Below are 17808 nucleotides of genomic sequence, written 5' to 3' on the forward strand. Positions count from 1 at the left end.
AGCGTGTTTCATTTTGACAAAAAAGATAACCTCACTCCAAAATATGTAAGCTCTTTTGAGATCTTGGAGACTATTGACAATGCAGTATATAAGGTGACATTACTGCCCCCAGTACTCTCAAATTAACGATGTATTTGTTTAGCTCTGCTCATGTACAGCCCTAAGCAAGAACATTCTTTTTAAAAGAGGATCACGTCATGGAAGCCTTAGATGTTGTTCATCTAAAAAATGATTGATACCCATCAAAACAATGAACAAACTCATTGTGGGCCGTTCATTTTAAACCATTCCGATGCTGTCCATCGGAAATACAAACAATATCTAAAGAGAGAGTGGGGCCCATCCAAGTGATGGGCATCCCGTTCCTACAGGTTTTATATGCCGTTCATATTGAGATCAACTTCATCGTAGCACACTCCGACCTGAACCCAACTCACTCTTTTTGGCATGGACTCTCTTTTTAGAAAGTCAACCCGAATCAACAGTCTCGGACGAAAATGGCTGGAAGCATTAAAGGACCAAAGTACCCACACCAACCCCGGGAGGCAACGTTGTAACAGGATGATGTCATCCGTACGGAATAATAGAGTCTCGGTCAGCCCCATCGTGTTCTTTCCTTTTCCGTCTCCGTTATTAATTATTCTATATTAAAAAGAAAAACACCGAAGAACGGCAAGAATCCCCGAATTCCAACCCCGACTTCTCCATAAATTACCGTCGCGCCCTAACCGAAAACTATCGTCTCAAATCGCAACAACAACGCGGACAAGGAAAACAAGGCAAGAGCAATTACGTCATTTCGCATTTGCACTTCCCGAGGCAGTGTGTGGCCCCCACCGTTCAGTCCAAGAACTACCAGACTCATCGATCGAAGCTTTATCAGCCTAGCACTTATTAATCTATCGTTGATAAGTACGGTGGCTTATTCGATAATAATGGACTGATTTTCATTGTTTGATAGCTTATCATCTCTCTCCTTTCCTTCTCGGTCTCATCTTCTCTGTGATTCTGACGTCGTGTAGGACTCTCCCTCTCTCTCTGAGAGTGTCGATTTGCTTATCGTCTTATAAAAAAGGAGTCTGGCAAGCCAGGCAGTCCTACTCTTCTTGTTTTCTCTTGCCAAAGTTTGTGTTCCTAGTCTTCTTTTGCGTAATTGAAGAAGCTTGCTAGGGAAGATTTCGTTCTCCGATCGGTTTTCAGGCTAATCTGTCCGATCTTTGAGGGGTTTCCGGCGGGGGGAACGAGCTAGATGGCCCTTTCCGGGTCCCCGGAGATGTCTCCTCTCAGAAAAGAGCTCGTTTTCTTGATACTGCAGTTCCTCGGTGAAGAGAAGTTCAAGGAGAGCGTTCACAAGTGAGTTTTTCCGGTAGTTTTTCGTGTTTTTTTTCCGGCGATTTTTGCGGGTTTTTTTTTACGGCGGGATTGCGGTGGTTTTGTGTTCAGGTTGGAGGAGGAATCAGGGTTTTACTTCAATATGAAGTATTTCGAGGATGTAGTTCGTAACGGAAAGTGGGAGGAAGCGGAGAAGTACCTCTCGGGATTCACTAAGATTGACGATAATCGGTACTCGATGAAGATCTTCTTCGAGATAAGGAAGCAGAAGTATCTAGAGGCGTTGGATAAGTAAAACCCTGATCAGAAGAAATTCGCTTCGATTTTTTTTTTTATTTCTTGCCCGAAATTTCTTTTCTTCTTCTTGGTTTTTCTTTCTTTTTCTATGGGCTCTGTTGATTTAATCTTGTTCTGGTTCAGGCAAGATCGAGCGAAAGCCCTCGAAATCCTCATGAAAGATTTGAAGGTTTTCTCGTCGTTCTATGTGGAATTGTTCAATCAGTTAGCCCTGCTCTTGACTCTTGAAAATTTCAGGTTAGGCGTGTTTTTTTATTTGATCTTTCTTTTGATGGTAAAGCTCTTTGGTTCTACGGTTTTGTTTATTCTATCGGTTGTGAGGTGATTTTTCGCTGTTACTGGGTTCAGAGAACACGAGGAGCTTTCCAAGTGTGGGGGCACCAAATGGGCTCGGAGCATGGTGCTGTCCGAGATCAAGAGGTTGATCGAAGCAAACCCTCTGTTCCGCGACAAACTGCAGTTCCCCACAGTTAAGACCGCGCGGTTGCGGACGCTCATCAATCAGAGGTGAATTTCACAAATCTTTTGCTTGTGGTTGCGCTTGAAATTTGTGTGAATTCGGTCCGGCGTGCTTGATCGTTGGATGGTGAATCGAGCCTATGGTTTCTGTATTAAAGATCGAGACCTTGTGTGTGTTCTTGTAGTCTTAACTGGCAACATCAGCTCTGCAAGAATCCACTGCCAGATCCAGAGGTAAAGACGCTTTTTGTGGATCACAGTTGTGGGCAACCGAATGGTGCGCGTGCACCGTCACCCGCAACTAATTCACGGATTGGTGCTATTCCTAAAGCGGGTGCATTCCCAGCATTGAGTGCTCATGCTGTAAGATAACTCGCACTTGATATCTCTTTTTACCGAGGTGCTAGTTGGTCAGGAATTAAATTGCTTCTTAGATTAACATTGGGATGTATGGACGTATTTATGTACTGGTGCAGCCTTTCCAACCGACTCCAGGACATCTTCCGCCTACGGTCGTAGGTTGGATGATCAATCCCCTTGTCAATCATGCTGCAGCTTCTAACCGGCCAATGGGCCTAGGCAGTCCTGCAAATGCAGGTATTTGACTAGTTGAGTTTGTTTACAAAACAGGCATCTACTCATCTCTGGGCTAAGACTTCTTTGTTGAGAACATTTTTAGTCTTTTATTGTCTTGACATGTTGAGTAATTTGTGTGTGAATTTGGTGACTGGCATTTTCCTGCTGTAGCTTCAGTGGAGAATCCAAGGACGCCACCTACAGATAACCCTTCAGTAGATTATCCATCGCCTGATTTTGAGCATGTGTTGAAAAGAGCAAGAACAATGCGAATATCTGATGAGGTGTGTAACTTGCTTGTTGCAAGGTCCAATCTTTTACTAAAACTTTTGTTGGAATCTTCTCTTTATGTATTATAAAGCAGCAGTGGATTTGATTGTGAGATGTATGCTTTTAAATGTCTTATAGGTCAATCATCCAGTGAATATTTTGCCTGTGGTGTATCCTGCTCAGCTACATGCTCAAAGCTTATACTCCTTTAACGACTTGCCCAAGACTGTTGCTCGCAATCTCAGTCAGGGTTCATGTGTCATGAGCATGGATTTCCACCCGGTTCAGCGGACTGTGCTTCTTGGTTAGCTTTCATGACGTTTGAGATTTGAATCATCTGTTTTTTCTGAATTGGGGGTGATATGAACTAGCCTGAGAAATCCTCTTGGTGCCACTAGAAGCACATAGATAATGGTAGAGAAAAATCTGAACAATTGAATTATCATATATACAGATGATAACTCAATTTCCTGTCAACTGTGCCATTTTGGTCCCATTTTCAGGAATTCAGGACCTCAGGAATCCCCATACATTGCATTCAATCATGTGAAAATATGGCAGCACAAAATTTGCTCAAAGACTCTTGCAGGCCAAAAACACACACCTCTATTTCTTAACGATCTCACTCTTGTTGTGTCTATATTTTATGATCCTGTAGTTGGCACAAATGCCGGTGACGTGGCAGTATGGGAGGTAGGATCAAAGGAAAGATTGGCATGTAGGAATTTCAAGCTTTGGGGGGTTGGAGCATGCTCAATGCCTCTGCAGGTACGTTTGTTTCCTCAGACAATGTTTTGTGACTGCAAATGCCAAGGAACTTTCTCCTTTTCATGTATTTTGCAGTCGTCTTTTTCTCATTATTCTTTCTTTTCTTGCCTTTTTATTTGTCAATTTTTGTGTTCCATTTTGACAATGAAGACTTATTATCATCATTTTGCACCTTTTTTCATCCATGAACCTGGGGATGTGGCCCTCATAAAAGCCATCTGTGTGGGGAAATGAAGCACGACCTTTTGTTTGTTTAAGTCATTAATGATAAGGTTCTCACTTTGGATAGCATACAAAGAAGAGGCTGTGGCTCTCCTATTTTCTATCATGCTGTAAAGACTTGGAAACAGGGCATTGAGTCTTGTAAGTGATTGAAGAGTTGCAAAGTAACTTTCTCAATGGGCTGGCTAGAGACAATGAGTACATTGGTTTTCAAAAGACTTCTGTTGGGCAATTGAATTAGAATAAAATGAAAAAACAGTTTGTTTAGAGATATTGTATTGAAGATACTTGGCAACCACATTTGGCTTGAAAAAATTGCTGTTCCTTTGAAAACATTTTCCATTGATATAAAACCACATTTACAGTCAAGAGAACATACGCATGTACCATCATAATCTTGTCCTAGGATCTCAACTGGATTAGTACGTGCCTCATTCAGTCAGGGAACAATCCAATCCTTATATGATACATTCATAATGTATTTACATTCAACTGGATAGTACGTGCATGTCTCCTTTGCAAGAGAATTTGATTTTCCTAGTCATAGGAAGAAAAAGAAAGAAAAAGGTCAAATTTCACTTAATTACCATGTGCAGGCAGCACTTGTCAAGGATCCTGCTATAGCTGTTAACCGTGTAGTGTGGAGTCCCGATGGCTCTCTATTTGGTACGTGGTGATCCTTCTTTTTTCTACTAAGGATTTAAACTTTCAATTTGTGACTTACTTGAAGTTCATGAGAACTATGGTGGTATCTAGATCAGCAAACTTTATGGTACTAACTGGTAATTCTGTCTGCTTCCATGCCTGGCCTTTTATTGTTCTAGGTGTTGCATATTCCAAGTATATCGTGCACATATACTCGTTCCATGGTGGAGATGACATTCTGGGGAATCACTTGGAGGTTTGTACTTTGTACCATAAGAATTATTTCCTGCTCTTCTATGATGATATATCAAGTTTCTCCTATTGTTTACGCTAACAGATGAAAATAGCTCTATATTTTTCTAAACCAGAGTTACCGGAAGCGCCTAGGCACATGGGAAAGCACGCTTCCCCGAAGCGCGTTTCGGAAGCGCGAAACGTCGCGCTTCCAAAACGTGCAGGGAAGCGCGCTTCCCCCCTCGCTTTCCCATTTTTTCATTTTTTTTTTGTAATTTTATTTTTTCACTTCCCCCTCGCTTTCGGTTCGCTTCCTAGGTCGCTTCCGAGACGGTTCGTAATTTTCTTCTAAGTCATCCCACGCTTCCCGCTTCCTAAAATTTTGAAAGTGCCTCGCTTCCCGCTCCCGCTTCCGCTTCCTCGACTGGTAACTCTGGTCTAAACACCAAATGGTCCTTGAAAATGTCTTTTGTGTATGAAGATGATGGGAACTATATAATGAACATTGTGCTTACAACTAAGTTGCATGGATGAATTCTGAATTCTAGAAATGGAATAACCTAATAAACTGCTGCTAGATTTGGCTGCTTCTTTGTTTCTCTTCCATCACAGCAGGCCCACACCATGCACGATGGAGCTCTTATGCATGCTGAAACTGTTTGTTCTCATCCTTTTCAGATTGACGCTCATGTTGGAGGTGTTAATGACATTGCTTTTGCTCACCCTAACAAACAACTCAGTATAATTACCTGTGGGGATGACAAGACTATCAAGGTTGGTTGGTTGGATATATAAATTAAATATTTGATATTCAGAAGCCTTATTTGCTAAGGTCTTCTTCGAGTAGGTATGGGATGCAGCTACTGGTGCTAAACAGTTTACATTTGAGGGTCATGAAGCTCCTGTTTATTCAGTATGTCCTCATGATAAGGACAGTGTTCAGGTTTGTCACTTCAGATCCTGAAAGTTTTTGGAATATACAGCGTTATATTTTCTTTCCAGTTCGAAACTGTATTCTTCATTTATTCTAGCTCAGTCGGATGGGCTCACTTTGATCTCATGCCTACTTCCCTTTCATAGTTTATCTTCTCCACTGCTCTTGATGGGAAGATCAAGGCATGGTTGTATGACAACATGGGTTCTAGAATTGATTATGATGCACCTGGTCGCTGGTATACCACAATAGCCTACAGTGCTGATGGGACAAGGTTGGAGTTTTTATTTCACCATGGTTAATCTTAATTCATTTTGTCCATTTCTATGAATGATAAGTTACCTTTCATAGAAAATGTGTGGGTGATGCATCTCACTTTATTAGTAAAAGTTTGCAGATTGTTTTTATGTGGAACAAGTAAAGATGGAGATTCCTACATTGTTGAATGGAATGCAGCTGGAGCAGCAGTAAAAGGAACATATCTAGGGTTCTGGAAGCGATCTACAGGAGTTATTCAATTTGATACTACTAAAAATCGATTTTTGGCTGCTGGTGATGAGTTCCAGATTAAATTTTGGGATATGGACAATGTCAACCTTCTAACAACCACTGATGCAGATGGAGGATTGCCTGTATGTATAGGAATAGGCCGTTCATGTGTAAACCATTTGGGTGTTTTTTTTTCTTTGACTTCAAAGTTGGCTTCTTATTAAATGCAAACTAACATCTGTTGGCATGTGCAGTCTTGTCCTCGTATTCGTTTTAACAAAGGAGGGACACTTTTAGCAGTGTCTACAGCTGATAATGGTTTCAAGATATTAGCAAATGCTGATGGGCTTCAGCTGCTACATACCCTTGAGAGTCGTTCCTTTGATGCTTCTAGAGTTGCTTCTGAGGCTGCAAAGGTTTGAGGTCTTTTTTTTCCTTTTCTTTTGGCTTTTTTTTGGATCTGTTTCATCAATTCGTGATTTATTTTGCAGCCATCTGTGATTAGTTCACTGGGAGCTGTTAGTGATGCTGGTGGAACAAGTATTGGAATTGGACAGCATTCCATGCCAGTGGCAGCTTCTGTTCCATTGGTAAATCTACCACTGCCATCTCTGTCTGCAAATTCAATTATGAACATGGTTTCAGTTTTGGTTTCTTGGCTGCATCTTAGTCTTACTTGGATGCAGATTGAGCTATGTGTAAAGGTTCATTAACTTTTATCTTTCTATGCATTACCCTATGCTTCTTGTTCTTTAAAAGCGGGTTCTTGGTGACCTTAATACGAAGGTGGCTTAGGCATATATATAAACCAGTACTTTATGCTTATTTCTGCTAATTGTCTGGATTGTATCAGAAACATCAATATATCATTAGCACCATGTCAGTGGTATCATGCAAGACTGCTACGTTGCAGACCAAAAATTCTTCCAGTTAGGATTGGATTGTCTGACTGTTTCATCTCAACTTGCTGTTTAGAATTTAGAATTCACTTGAGTGTCCATTTTTAAAAATGAATTTTGTTGAAATCTGAATTTATTTTTCATTTTGAAAAATTTGGTTAGCTTATCTTTTTCTCTCTCTCTAGAATAGAGAAAACCAAACAGAAGTGGATGTTAAACCAAGAGAAACTGATGAGTCAATGGACCAATCGAAAGTTTGGAAGCTTACTGAAATCACTGAACCATTACAGTGTTGCTCTTTGCGGTTACCTGATAAGCTATCAGCTGCCAAGGTATGAATCTCTTGATTATTTCCTTTAACTAAAGCAGAAATATTATGAAATGAATTGTTCTTTGAGTATAACAAAGTGATTGGTAAGCTGATCCCTGAATAATTGCAATCTATTCATTCTGGTTGTTATGGAAATTGAATCAAATAATAATAACTATTCTATTTATTGCAACTACAAGATTTATTTTACTGCAGTATAAATTGTTCTTATGACATGACAGGGCATTTCAGACGATGTCAGTAAAACTCAGTTTAAAATATGCCTACTGTGGGAAGTATAGTTGGATTATAAAAGGTTAGGTCAAAGATTAGGAGGAAAATGACATGGATCAATTAAATAAATGAGTACAATGGGGATGACACTGGTTCAATAAATTATGTGTCCTATGTTGACATCCTGCCTTTGTCATAAAAAAGTTAAGAAAATAATAAGTTTCTTTATATTTTTGAAAAAAAAATAATGCAAAACTATTATTTTCTTAGCTGCTTTGTTGTTATTTATATTTTTTCAATTTTTTAAACTCTCGAGATTTATCAACTTTTGAAAATCTCTCTGAGAAATACCCTCACCGAGAAATTTCCTTTAACGATACAAGTGACTATGATATATACATATATATATATATATATATATATATATATATATATATATATATAATATGGGTGCTTCTATCAACTCATCTACTCGTGTGAGTCATGGTTTTTTTTTGTAATTCATTAAAATAATTAATAAATATATTATTTATAATTTCATTACCAACAAAATTCAACATATTCAAATAAAATAAAGAGTCCTATAAACCATATATTATAAATATAAAAATATTTTTCAAAGAGTGTATATTTTAAAGTACAATTTTCTAAATTTAATGCCCAAGAATTACCCAATTTTCTCAAGGTTATATTGTTCATTTATATTTTTACAATAAAAAATATTTTTTGTGAGCATTTTCACCAATTTTTACGGATTTTTATCTATAAAATTCTGTTTTTTTGAAGAATTCCAATGGGTCGTTGGAATTCAAGGAAATAGACTTTATTCGAGAGTTTAAATGATAAGTCATCTCTTGTTTTATGAGTGGCATTTTTGCCATTCACTAATAAGCAAAGTAACGGCTCACTTCCATTCACGCTTGACAGCTGTTTAGGAATGCACTTTTCTTTCATTTAATGGGAGACACAAAAAGAAAAGATACATATTTTAGTCCCATATCGACCAAAACTACTCCTTGCTTTTGTATAAAGTTAGCGTGTGTCTTGCCTATTTGACCATGAAGGCTACTCCCACTTGCTTCTATATAAGGTTAAAGGGTGTCTCACCTATCCGACCAGGAAGGATATAATGAGGTATAAAATATGATTTGCCCCATTATGCCATAATAAAAATTTAAAATTTGAGAATGAAGGCATGTCTCACTCAGCCGAGTCAGTGTGAGACTCGGTTGACTCAATTTTGGTTGATTTGACTGAGTTAATACTAAAACTCATATGAATTTGGTTTAAACTGAGTTATACTGAAATTTTGGATTGGTTGGTAGCCGATACGAGTCAACTTGGCCAAGTTATGAGTTGACTCACCAAGTTTTACCACTGAAAGTGTCATCATAGACATGAAGGGAGCTCGCCGAAGATTTTCATCAAGAGGGAGGTTGCTGAAAGTCGACAGTCGAGAAGGAGGGTTACTGGAGTGTCAAAGGTAGCAGGCAGTGTTATTAAAAACGTGCCTCAAGGCGCAAAAAGCGCGCCTCGCCTCAAGGCGAGGGGCTTTGTGCCTTGAGGCGCAGGCATAAGGCGCAAAAGCCCTGAGGCGCACGCCTCATACGCCTTGAGGCGCACGCCTCATACGCCTTGAGGCGTACGCCTCAGAGCGAGGTGCGCCTCAAGGTGAGGCGTACGCGCCTCAAGGTGAGGCTTTTAATAACACTGGTTTTGTCCTATTGAATTTTCTCTCCAACTTTTTCTAACTTTTATGCAGTGGGAGTCTAACTCAAACACCAATCTTTTGCAAGTTGTATGAAAACAGTAAACCCCCTTATGAAATTAAGAACTAAGTGTTAATTAACTTTATCCTATGTCATTAGCAAATTATACTCTCCAACAGCTAGCATATGCCATCTGAATCTCTCTATATATAATCCATAGATACATGCCTATCGAAGAAGGAAATTATATAATTGATTTTCATGCCCACTTTTCCCCTTCAATAAAGTGATCACTTATATGTTCATCATATCCACATTCACCTTTTTACACAGAATTAATACCAGGATTCTCTTATCGATCTATTATTATCTCCACTCCAAAGGGCTCCCTGTGGTGTGTCTGTTCATATGTGCTTTGTGAGAATCTTTGTATAGGTTTAATCGTTCAACTTTAATTAGTTTGTCCTGGAATTTACTATTCAAGTCATAAGCAATAAGTTAGATTCACTTTTAGTAAGATTAGAAGTGTAGTAGACTATTATACAAGAATTTAAAGATGGGCCAACAATAGGCCAATTTTCTGCTCAGACTTAAATCTTATTCTACAAAAATAATGGATATATAGGTATATATATAGAAACATCATCCCTAGGATTAGTTAAATAACTAGATCTTAGAAAAGGGTGTCACGTTAATGAAAGTGTCACGGTTGTTTCACTGCAGTTTATACAACTGTAACAGTTGAACTGTTCTTGCTTTCTCAATAGCATCCACACTGGGAGTGTTGTATTTTGCACGCTGTCTCATAAAAAGATGCAAATCACAGTTGGATCAGTAAAGAGAACCATAGTTTCACTGGTTACTTAGCTTATAGAAACGTAGTTTTCAACACATAATTTGACAAGTATAACTAATTCAGGAATCAAATCCAATAGTCTAACTTCAAGCACATGGTATAGGTTTGGGAATATATAGGATTCTGGCTAATTGTATTGGTTCACTTCTTATGTCATAAAAAAATATCAGATCTCTTTTCATGTTGGGGATCCCTCTCATGTCTTCTTTACCCTTTTACTTTACTTTATTTAGAGTTTCCATTCATTGGCCAGAACACTGTGTGCACATGCAAACAAACTTATTTTATGGTATAATAATGTAAATGCTCTTGATACTAAGTATTTAATCAATTTTATCAATCTTTAATTATTCCACAATACAATAACTAAGTTGTTTGTGGCTAAATTTACTTCTACTGCCATGGTTTGATGTTAGGTGTATGATATACTGTCATGGTTTGATGTTAGGTTTTATACGTTAATCTCATATTTTTAGAATAATCTCATATATTTTAATTTCTTTTAGTTAATCTCATATATTTTCCAGTTATGTAATCAATTTTTTAGTTACTTTTATATGTTAATCTCATATTTTTTAGAATAATCTCATATATTTTAACTTTTATAGGTTAATCCCATATATTTTAACTTTTGTAGGCTAATCTCATATATTTTTTAGTTATGTAATCAGGTTTTAGTTACTTTTATATGTTAATCTTATATTTTTTAGTACTTATTTGACATTTTCTATTTCTTATTGGTTGTCAATTTCATCAATAACGCATTTCTTTATTTATTTGTATTTTTAGATATTTTTTTATAATTTTTTAAAAGTTTTCAAAATTTTTTTTTGAGGCTTACGCTTTACGCCTCAAGGCTTACGCCTCGCCTCGGTTTTTGGTTGAGCGCCTCGCTACGCCTCAACGCTTTTCACAACACTGGTAGCAGGTATTCGAGGAGGAAAAGGGGGTAGAGGGTTGACCCTTGACTCCATTTTAAACTTGGTCTTAGTTGATTGAGTCCAAAGCATGATGAAAAATGGTTTGATATGCATTAACCATAATTGAACCTCATTAGATTGCACCCACACCTGCACCATGTCGACATGGGTACACTGGGGCTTCAAAAGAATTTCATGTTACATAGGAAAAGAAATAAATTACTTTTATTTGAATTTTGTTCTTGTAAAAATGGTCTATCATAGCGAATGTCAACAGTGCACCAAGGAGATACGTTGGGTACTTGGGTTCCATTCTGTACAATATTCTGCAAAAAATTGCATAAAAATGCATAACTTAAGGGCAAGCTTGTGTGCTGCAGTGAGGGGCTCTATGTATTGTCCTGCACGGAGCTGCTCTCTGTGGGAACAAAGTCCAACCACTGCCTATAGGACTTTGTTTCCACTGAAAATAGGTAGCTCCTATTGGAAAACAGGGCTCTCTCCTCGCGGGAAGAGACTCGTGTTTCAACTGGAGACTGTGGTCCTACAGAAACACATGGGGCCCGTACTGATGAGTTGTGGAGCCTGATTCAGTGTTTTTGCCCTTGCAGGAAGGGGGTCCGGAGGCTCCCCCCTGGTGGGGGGTCGTGGGGGGCAGCGCCCCCCGGAAGATTTTTTTTTTGGGGCTTATGTTTGAGACCCGGTTTCTTATGGATCAGACCTGACTTGTTTAGGTTTAGGGTTGTCGCCTTTGCCTTATAAATTCTTTCTTTTCTTTCTCCCTTGTAACAGTCGAAGAAGAGCAATAAAGTTTTCCTCTGGGTGACCATGGTTTTTTACTCTCTCTCTGATTTGAGGAGAGGTTTTTTCAAGTAAATCTCTGTGTCTTTGTTGTGTTTAGTTTGATTGTTTCCTTCGGTTGTTTCTTGCTTGCCGTTTTCCTAACACGTACATTGTGGCACACAAACATGCCCTAAATGTCATACCTAGTTTCAAGAGGCTGAAAGTGATAATGATTCATTATTTCAATCTAAAAATGAATCATGAGAAAGGTTCATGTGAGGATGTAACTTAGACATGGTAGGTAAACTTCTTGCTGTTTTTTCAATGGACACATTATAACCATGGCTTGAACTAAGGATTGTAAGAATAGAATCCTTGGAGATCATGACATAGAATTTCACTTGCTGATTAAGCGTATCACAAACTATTGATGGTAGGTTGAATTACAAAATTGGATTCCAACATACAAAATTGGACTCCAACATTGGTTCTTTACATCATTCATTAATCAAAACTGTCCAAACTCTTTTAGAAAAATAGATAAAAAGTTGACCTAGTTGTAATCAATGATGAAAATATACATAGAATAGGGTGTCTTAAAGGTTTTGATCCTTCCACTTGTTTTCCCAGATTAATTGCAGACCAAATGTCTAGCTTGAAGTATGAGATATTTGAAAACTTAAATCTTATCCCTACTGGTTTAAATAAAACTGTAAGGTCATGGCATGTTTTCTCTCAAAGTCATATGCTTAAACTAATTCGAAATATTTTTGATGTCTCCTGAACATGTACTGCATATTTTCTCTCCATTATCATGCTCTTCCCAACTAAATGTGGTAAGCATTTTCTCATTTTATATGTTATCTTTCTTGTACAAAACCTATCACCTTAAACTTTTTCATATTTACTGCACGTTTCCTCTTAATACTGCTACATGGTCATCAGTCTCATTTTGTTACATTGACTTGTCTAACCTATGCCTGTTTTGCTTTAAGTTCTGAAACATCCAGGTTGTGCCCATAAGATTGACACAAGTTTCATGATTAATGTGATCTATGATTATCTACCATGCATGAATGTTTCTGTTAGAATGTTGCACCATGGTTATTTGAATTTTCTTAGTTACTCAGAAGTAGAACCTCCTCAATTGTCTAGTTTGGTTATCTTTTAGAAATCTATTGCATACAATCTTTCAAATTTAGGATGATCCACTCCTCATAAGTCGCTCCTCATAAGTCGCACTAATTGATCGCATGGTATTGCTGTTCCCATTGTGGGATTTCACATTAATCGTTTTGCAAGAATTTTGCTATCCTTCTTTTTGTTATTGTAGATGTGCAGATTTTAATTTTATAACCATCATGAAGGTAGAAGCTTATACTCATTTTCTTTTAGATTTCTAGTTTGACCTATACTAGTTCTGGGGTTGAAATATTGGCACTTGCATCCAATGCCATTCACAAGCTCTGGAAATGGCAGCGAAGTGAACGAAATCCATCTGGAAAGGTAAAGGTTGACAATGATTCATGTTCCCCTTCTCTATATAGTTCACTCAACTGATCTTTTTGATATAGGCAACTGCTAGCATACCACCTCAGTTGTGGCAACCATCAAGTGGGATATTAATGACTAATGAAATAAGTGGCAGAGACCCCGAAGAAGCTGTTTCCTGCTTTGCTCTATCAAAGAATGATTCTTATGTCATTTCATCATCGGGAGCAAAAATATCCCTCTTTAATATGGTGACATTTAAGGTAAGCTATGGACACCATGATATTGCTGCTAGGAATTTAAGCTATTGATGCTTACTGAATCACATATTGAGCATTGCAGACAATGGAAACTTTTAAGCCTCCACCACCAGCAGCTACCTTTCTTGCTTTCCATCCACAAGATAACAACGTAATTGCAATAGGCATGGATGACTCAACAATCCAAATCTACAATGTCCGCATTGATCAGGTCATCTCCTTGTGTGATTTTATGTGAACTTGCCATACCAATGAAGATCTTACATTTAACTGTCTGTGCTCAAGAATCTGAGGATCCTGGTTACATATCTTTTTCAGGTGAGAAGAAGGATTAGAGGTCATATGAAAAGAGTCACAGGTCTTGCTTTCTCAAAGCCTTTAAATGTGCTTGTATCATCTGGTGCTGATGCTCAGGTATGTCAAGTAGTCTAAGAGATCAGGTCTATTTGGAGCTTATTATTTATTTCCTCCTGCAGGTCATGGTAGTTTTTCTTAGTATCCTTCTATGATTGCATATATTTCTTTCTGTAAAACTCACTTTGTCAATACATCAAATTTTGTTTACTGTCCTAGTTGGTGATGACATTGCAATATGTTTCAGTTATGCGTATGGCGCACTAAAAGATGGGATAAACTTGCCAGTGAGTTCTTGCAGATTCCGACTGGCCGTGTCCCTTCACCTCTTGCTGAGACACGTGTACAGTTCCATCAAGATCAGAAACACTTCCTTGCTGTACATGAGACACAGATAGCAATATATGAAGCCTCCAAACTGGGGTGTCTCAAACAGGTGCATTATAAATATTTGGCTTGTATGTTCTGCTCATTTTGTGGGGGTGTGGTGTGTGTGTCCGCCTGCATGCATGCATGTGAAGTCATTTGTCTGTGGCTAACTACTTCACAAAGTGCTTTGACCCTATCAGGAAAATCCAAGCATGGTGCTTGAGTAATTGACACTTGCAAAGACACTCTGCCACTTTTTAACAAGCACAAATCATTTTGACAACAAGGTGTCCTAGATTCCAAAATATGGGAAATGAAAACTTTGTTCATTTTAAAAGATTTACTTCACAGATGAAAGTCAAGAAAAAATAGAAGAATACAGATAAATTAAGGCTTTAAATGAAACAGTTCATATGAATGTGAAAGAAATCCTATTAGCTACGGTTACATGATAAATAGGAACGAGTGGATGGGACTCATGAAGTTGATTCTGCAGATAGGATAAATTCTCATGGCAATGGTGATTAAGGACCTTTTCTGTATGACTAGCATATACATTTATCATTGGTTGCATTTGTCCAGACATGTTTCTACCCTTGTAATGTTGGTATCATGGCTGGTAATCAAACATGAATTTGCTTATGCTGCAGATGGAACTCCTTGCTTATGCATGCATCTCAAATATTATATTTTCTGTTTTTTATGAATGTTTTTTGTATATGAGATGCTAACTGAGACTTTTATTGTTTTCTACCAGTGGGTACCACAAGAATCAGAAGCCCCTATTACTCATGCAACATATTCATGTGATAGCAAATTAATATATACTGCCTTCATGGATGGAAGTGTGGGTGTGTTTAGCGCACCCATGCTGAGACTAAGATGCCGAATAAGCCCAACCACATATTTGCCTTCAAACATCAGGTATAAGTTGAGACATGGCAGATGTTTTGGGAGGAGTTATGTTTTTGCCTGAACAAGTGAAAACTGAAAGTTCATGAAATTGTACAATCATACGCATCTGTTCATTTCCCTAGACTTTTTCCCTTGATCTACTTTATGTCTCCATGATCCACATATACATATAAGTATACATGTATAGGATAAGTTTTTGGTGCCGATGTGCATATAGTATCAATGAGTTGAAACTCATAGGTGTACACACACACAGGATAAGTCTTTGGTGTGGATGTGCATACGGTATCAATGAGTTGAAACTCACAGGTGCAAGTTGTTTTGGCTCAATCTGATCCTGTAGATGTGTTCTGCATAGTCAATTTGTTAGAGATCAACCCTTGTGTTTTTACCGATTAAAAGAAAAAACAAGCTTTTTCTTAAGTCGTGCAAAATCGGTGCATTTATGGTCATTGGTTTTTGAATCACCAGAAAGAACTGCAACACCAGATTCCGGTGATTCAAAAGTTGATCCCCACCAAACAAACCATGTAGATCATAACTGTAAGTCTATAGTCACTTGAAAAAGAACACAAGCAATAACATATTGCTCCTTTCAACTCATTGATACAGTATGCACATCCACACCAGAGACTTATCCCCGTGTAACTTGCACACAGCTATGTTTGCTTATGTAAGAAGGAACAGTAACCATTTTAGCCCATCTGTTTAGCTTCTATGCCTCCTCTGACCACTGTACCTATTTATGAATTTATTCATACTGGCAATACTCTGGTGTTTGGTTAACAATTTCTTTTTCCTTATCGTGCAGCTCAACTGTATATCCGTCAGTTATTGCAGCACATCCATCCCAAGCAAATCAATTTGCATTAGGACTAACAGACGGTGGTGTTCATGTTTTGGAGCCATTAGAGTCCGAAGGCAAATGGGGAACTGTGCCACCTACCGAAAATGACCTAGGATTAACTATTAGTCGAACAGCAACAGGTTCTACAATCTCTGAACAACCATCATCAAATTGATCAATGGTATCCAACTGTTTTTCATATGTTCCAAAGCAGCCATTCCTTTTTAATTTTTGTGAGCTGCAAAGTTGTGGCCATTTCAAAAGATTGGCTACCTGAAGCTGTTTGGCAGCATGACCAAGACATCTGTACAGTGTAAAGCATCGGCAACAATCGCTGCGTGGCCTTTAACAGGTTCTAGTTTTGGAAAGCTGAGCATTATATTGTCTATGAAGGTTAGGCCTATGATCGGTTCATCATCGACAGGTTTCATGCCAAAGTTGAAGGAAAATATAGAACTGTATCGTGTGGATAAGAAATGCATTCAATGTAATTTTGTTTAGTTAGTGTATAGCTCATTCATCATATTCTTTTGTTAGTTTTCTTGTCTTCTCATTCTTATTTGATTTTGTAGACTGATAGACTTCAAGATTAATTGATTTATTTTTTCCCTTCTTAACCTTACATCGTTTGGGAACGTTTCAAATTTCCTGGATTTTTTGCTTGGTTTTAGTCATTCTGGTATGTGTTACACGTACACATGCAGTGTTCACATGATCGCAGGTAATGGGTCTTTTCTGATCTTGTAAAGTACTAGGCCCGATCACTGGATCTGCATGACTTAACTCTCCTGATTCCATGCTTACAGCCGGGGAATTTCCCAAACAAGGGCATTCACGCACATGCCCACTTGTGCTTCATAGTTGCCAAAATTTTCATTCTACATCTTGTTTGGAGTTTCACAAAAAAAGGCCCTCAAGAACTCATAACTGGATCGACGACATCAGTATGAGATCAGAGCTAAGTCTAGATCCAAAACTGGATTCAATGTCAGGCCAAGCTTTGCGTAACCCAACCCATACCCATACCCACCCCGTTTGCATCCATACCTGGTGAGTTTCAACTAGGCTAAAAAAACAAACCCTCGCTGAAGCGAGGAAAACCCCAGGTGAGGCACCACGACCACCCTGCCTTATGTGGCACCAAAAACTACAGAAACGCCTGTGCGTTAGCGGGGTTTGATCCGGTGCCTTCATCTCAGCACCCTCACAACCACCCCACTGGCCATGCTGGCGACCCCGTGGTGGTTAAAAACCTTTAATTTCATTCTTACCCCGTTATTTTTCCTTGAAAATCATACATTACCGCTATAATAAATGTGGTATAAATAAATACTTCCCACCACCTTAGCTGAACTGAGGATGTTACTAACGGTTGGATACCAAAACCCCTCCACCGTCCCTCTCGGCCAAAACCTAAACTTACTACCTCCTAACACACAGACACAACCAAGAAAAGCAGAAAAATTCTTCAGACTCCCCACTCTCTCTCTAACAAAATGCAGTCCAAGAGACACCAAGAATGTTAGCAATCAATGGGTAGGAAAAAAGAAAGGTTTCAGAGGCGAGGTAGAATCCATCGCTCGTGAGTTGCAGAAGTCTGCTTGTTTACTCTCTGTTAATTATGGGAGATAGATT

At 38.4% G+C, this 17808-nt stretch overlaps 1 protein-coding gene across 1 annotated transcript; it reads left to right on the top strand.

Moving 5' to 3' along the window:
• The first annotated feature begins 1273 nt into the window (after positions 1-1273).
• Positions 1274-16348, top strand: LOC149835278 (protein TPR3-like). Its single transcript, XM_090010483.1, has 24 exons — positions 1274-1353; positions 1444-1623; positions 1753-1866; positions 1978-2136; positions 2274-2451; positions 2565-2685; positions 2836-2948; positions 3073-3238; positions 3593-3702; positions 4521-4590; positions 4749-4825; positions 5482-5577; positions 5651-5746; positions 5884-6011; positions 6135-6369; positions 6481-6642; positions 7311-7457; positions 13333-13443; positions 13512-13691; positions 13771-13899; positions 14007-14102; positions 14290-14478; positions 15169-15335; positions 16138-16348. The coding sequence occupies exons 1-24, from the start codon at positions 1274-1276 to the stop codon at positions 16346-16348; spliced, it is 3315 nt and encodes a 1104-aa protein (XP_089866609.1).
• The last annotated feature ends 1460 nt before the right edge of the window (positions 16349-17808 follow it).

Source organism: Nuphar pumila, chromosome 6, assembly GCF_984573655.1.
Source record: "Nuphar pumila chromosome 6, dmNupPumi1.hap1.1, whole genome shotgun sequence".
Classification (NCBI taxonomy): domain Eukaryota; kingdom Viridiplantae; phylum Streptophyta; class Magnoliopsida; order Nymphaeales; family Nymphaeaceae; genus Nuphar; species Nuphar pumila.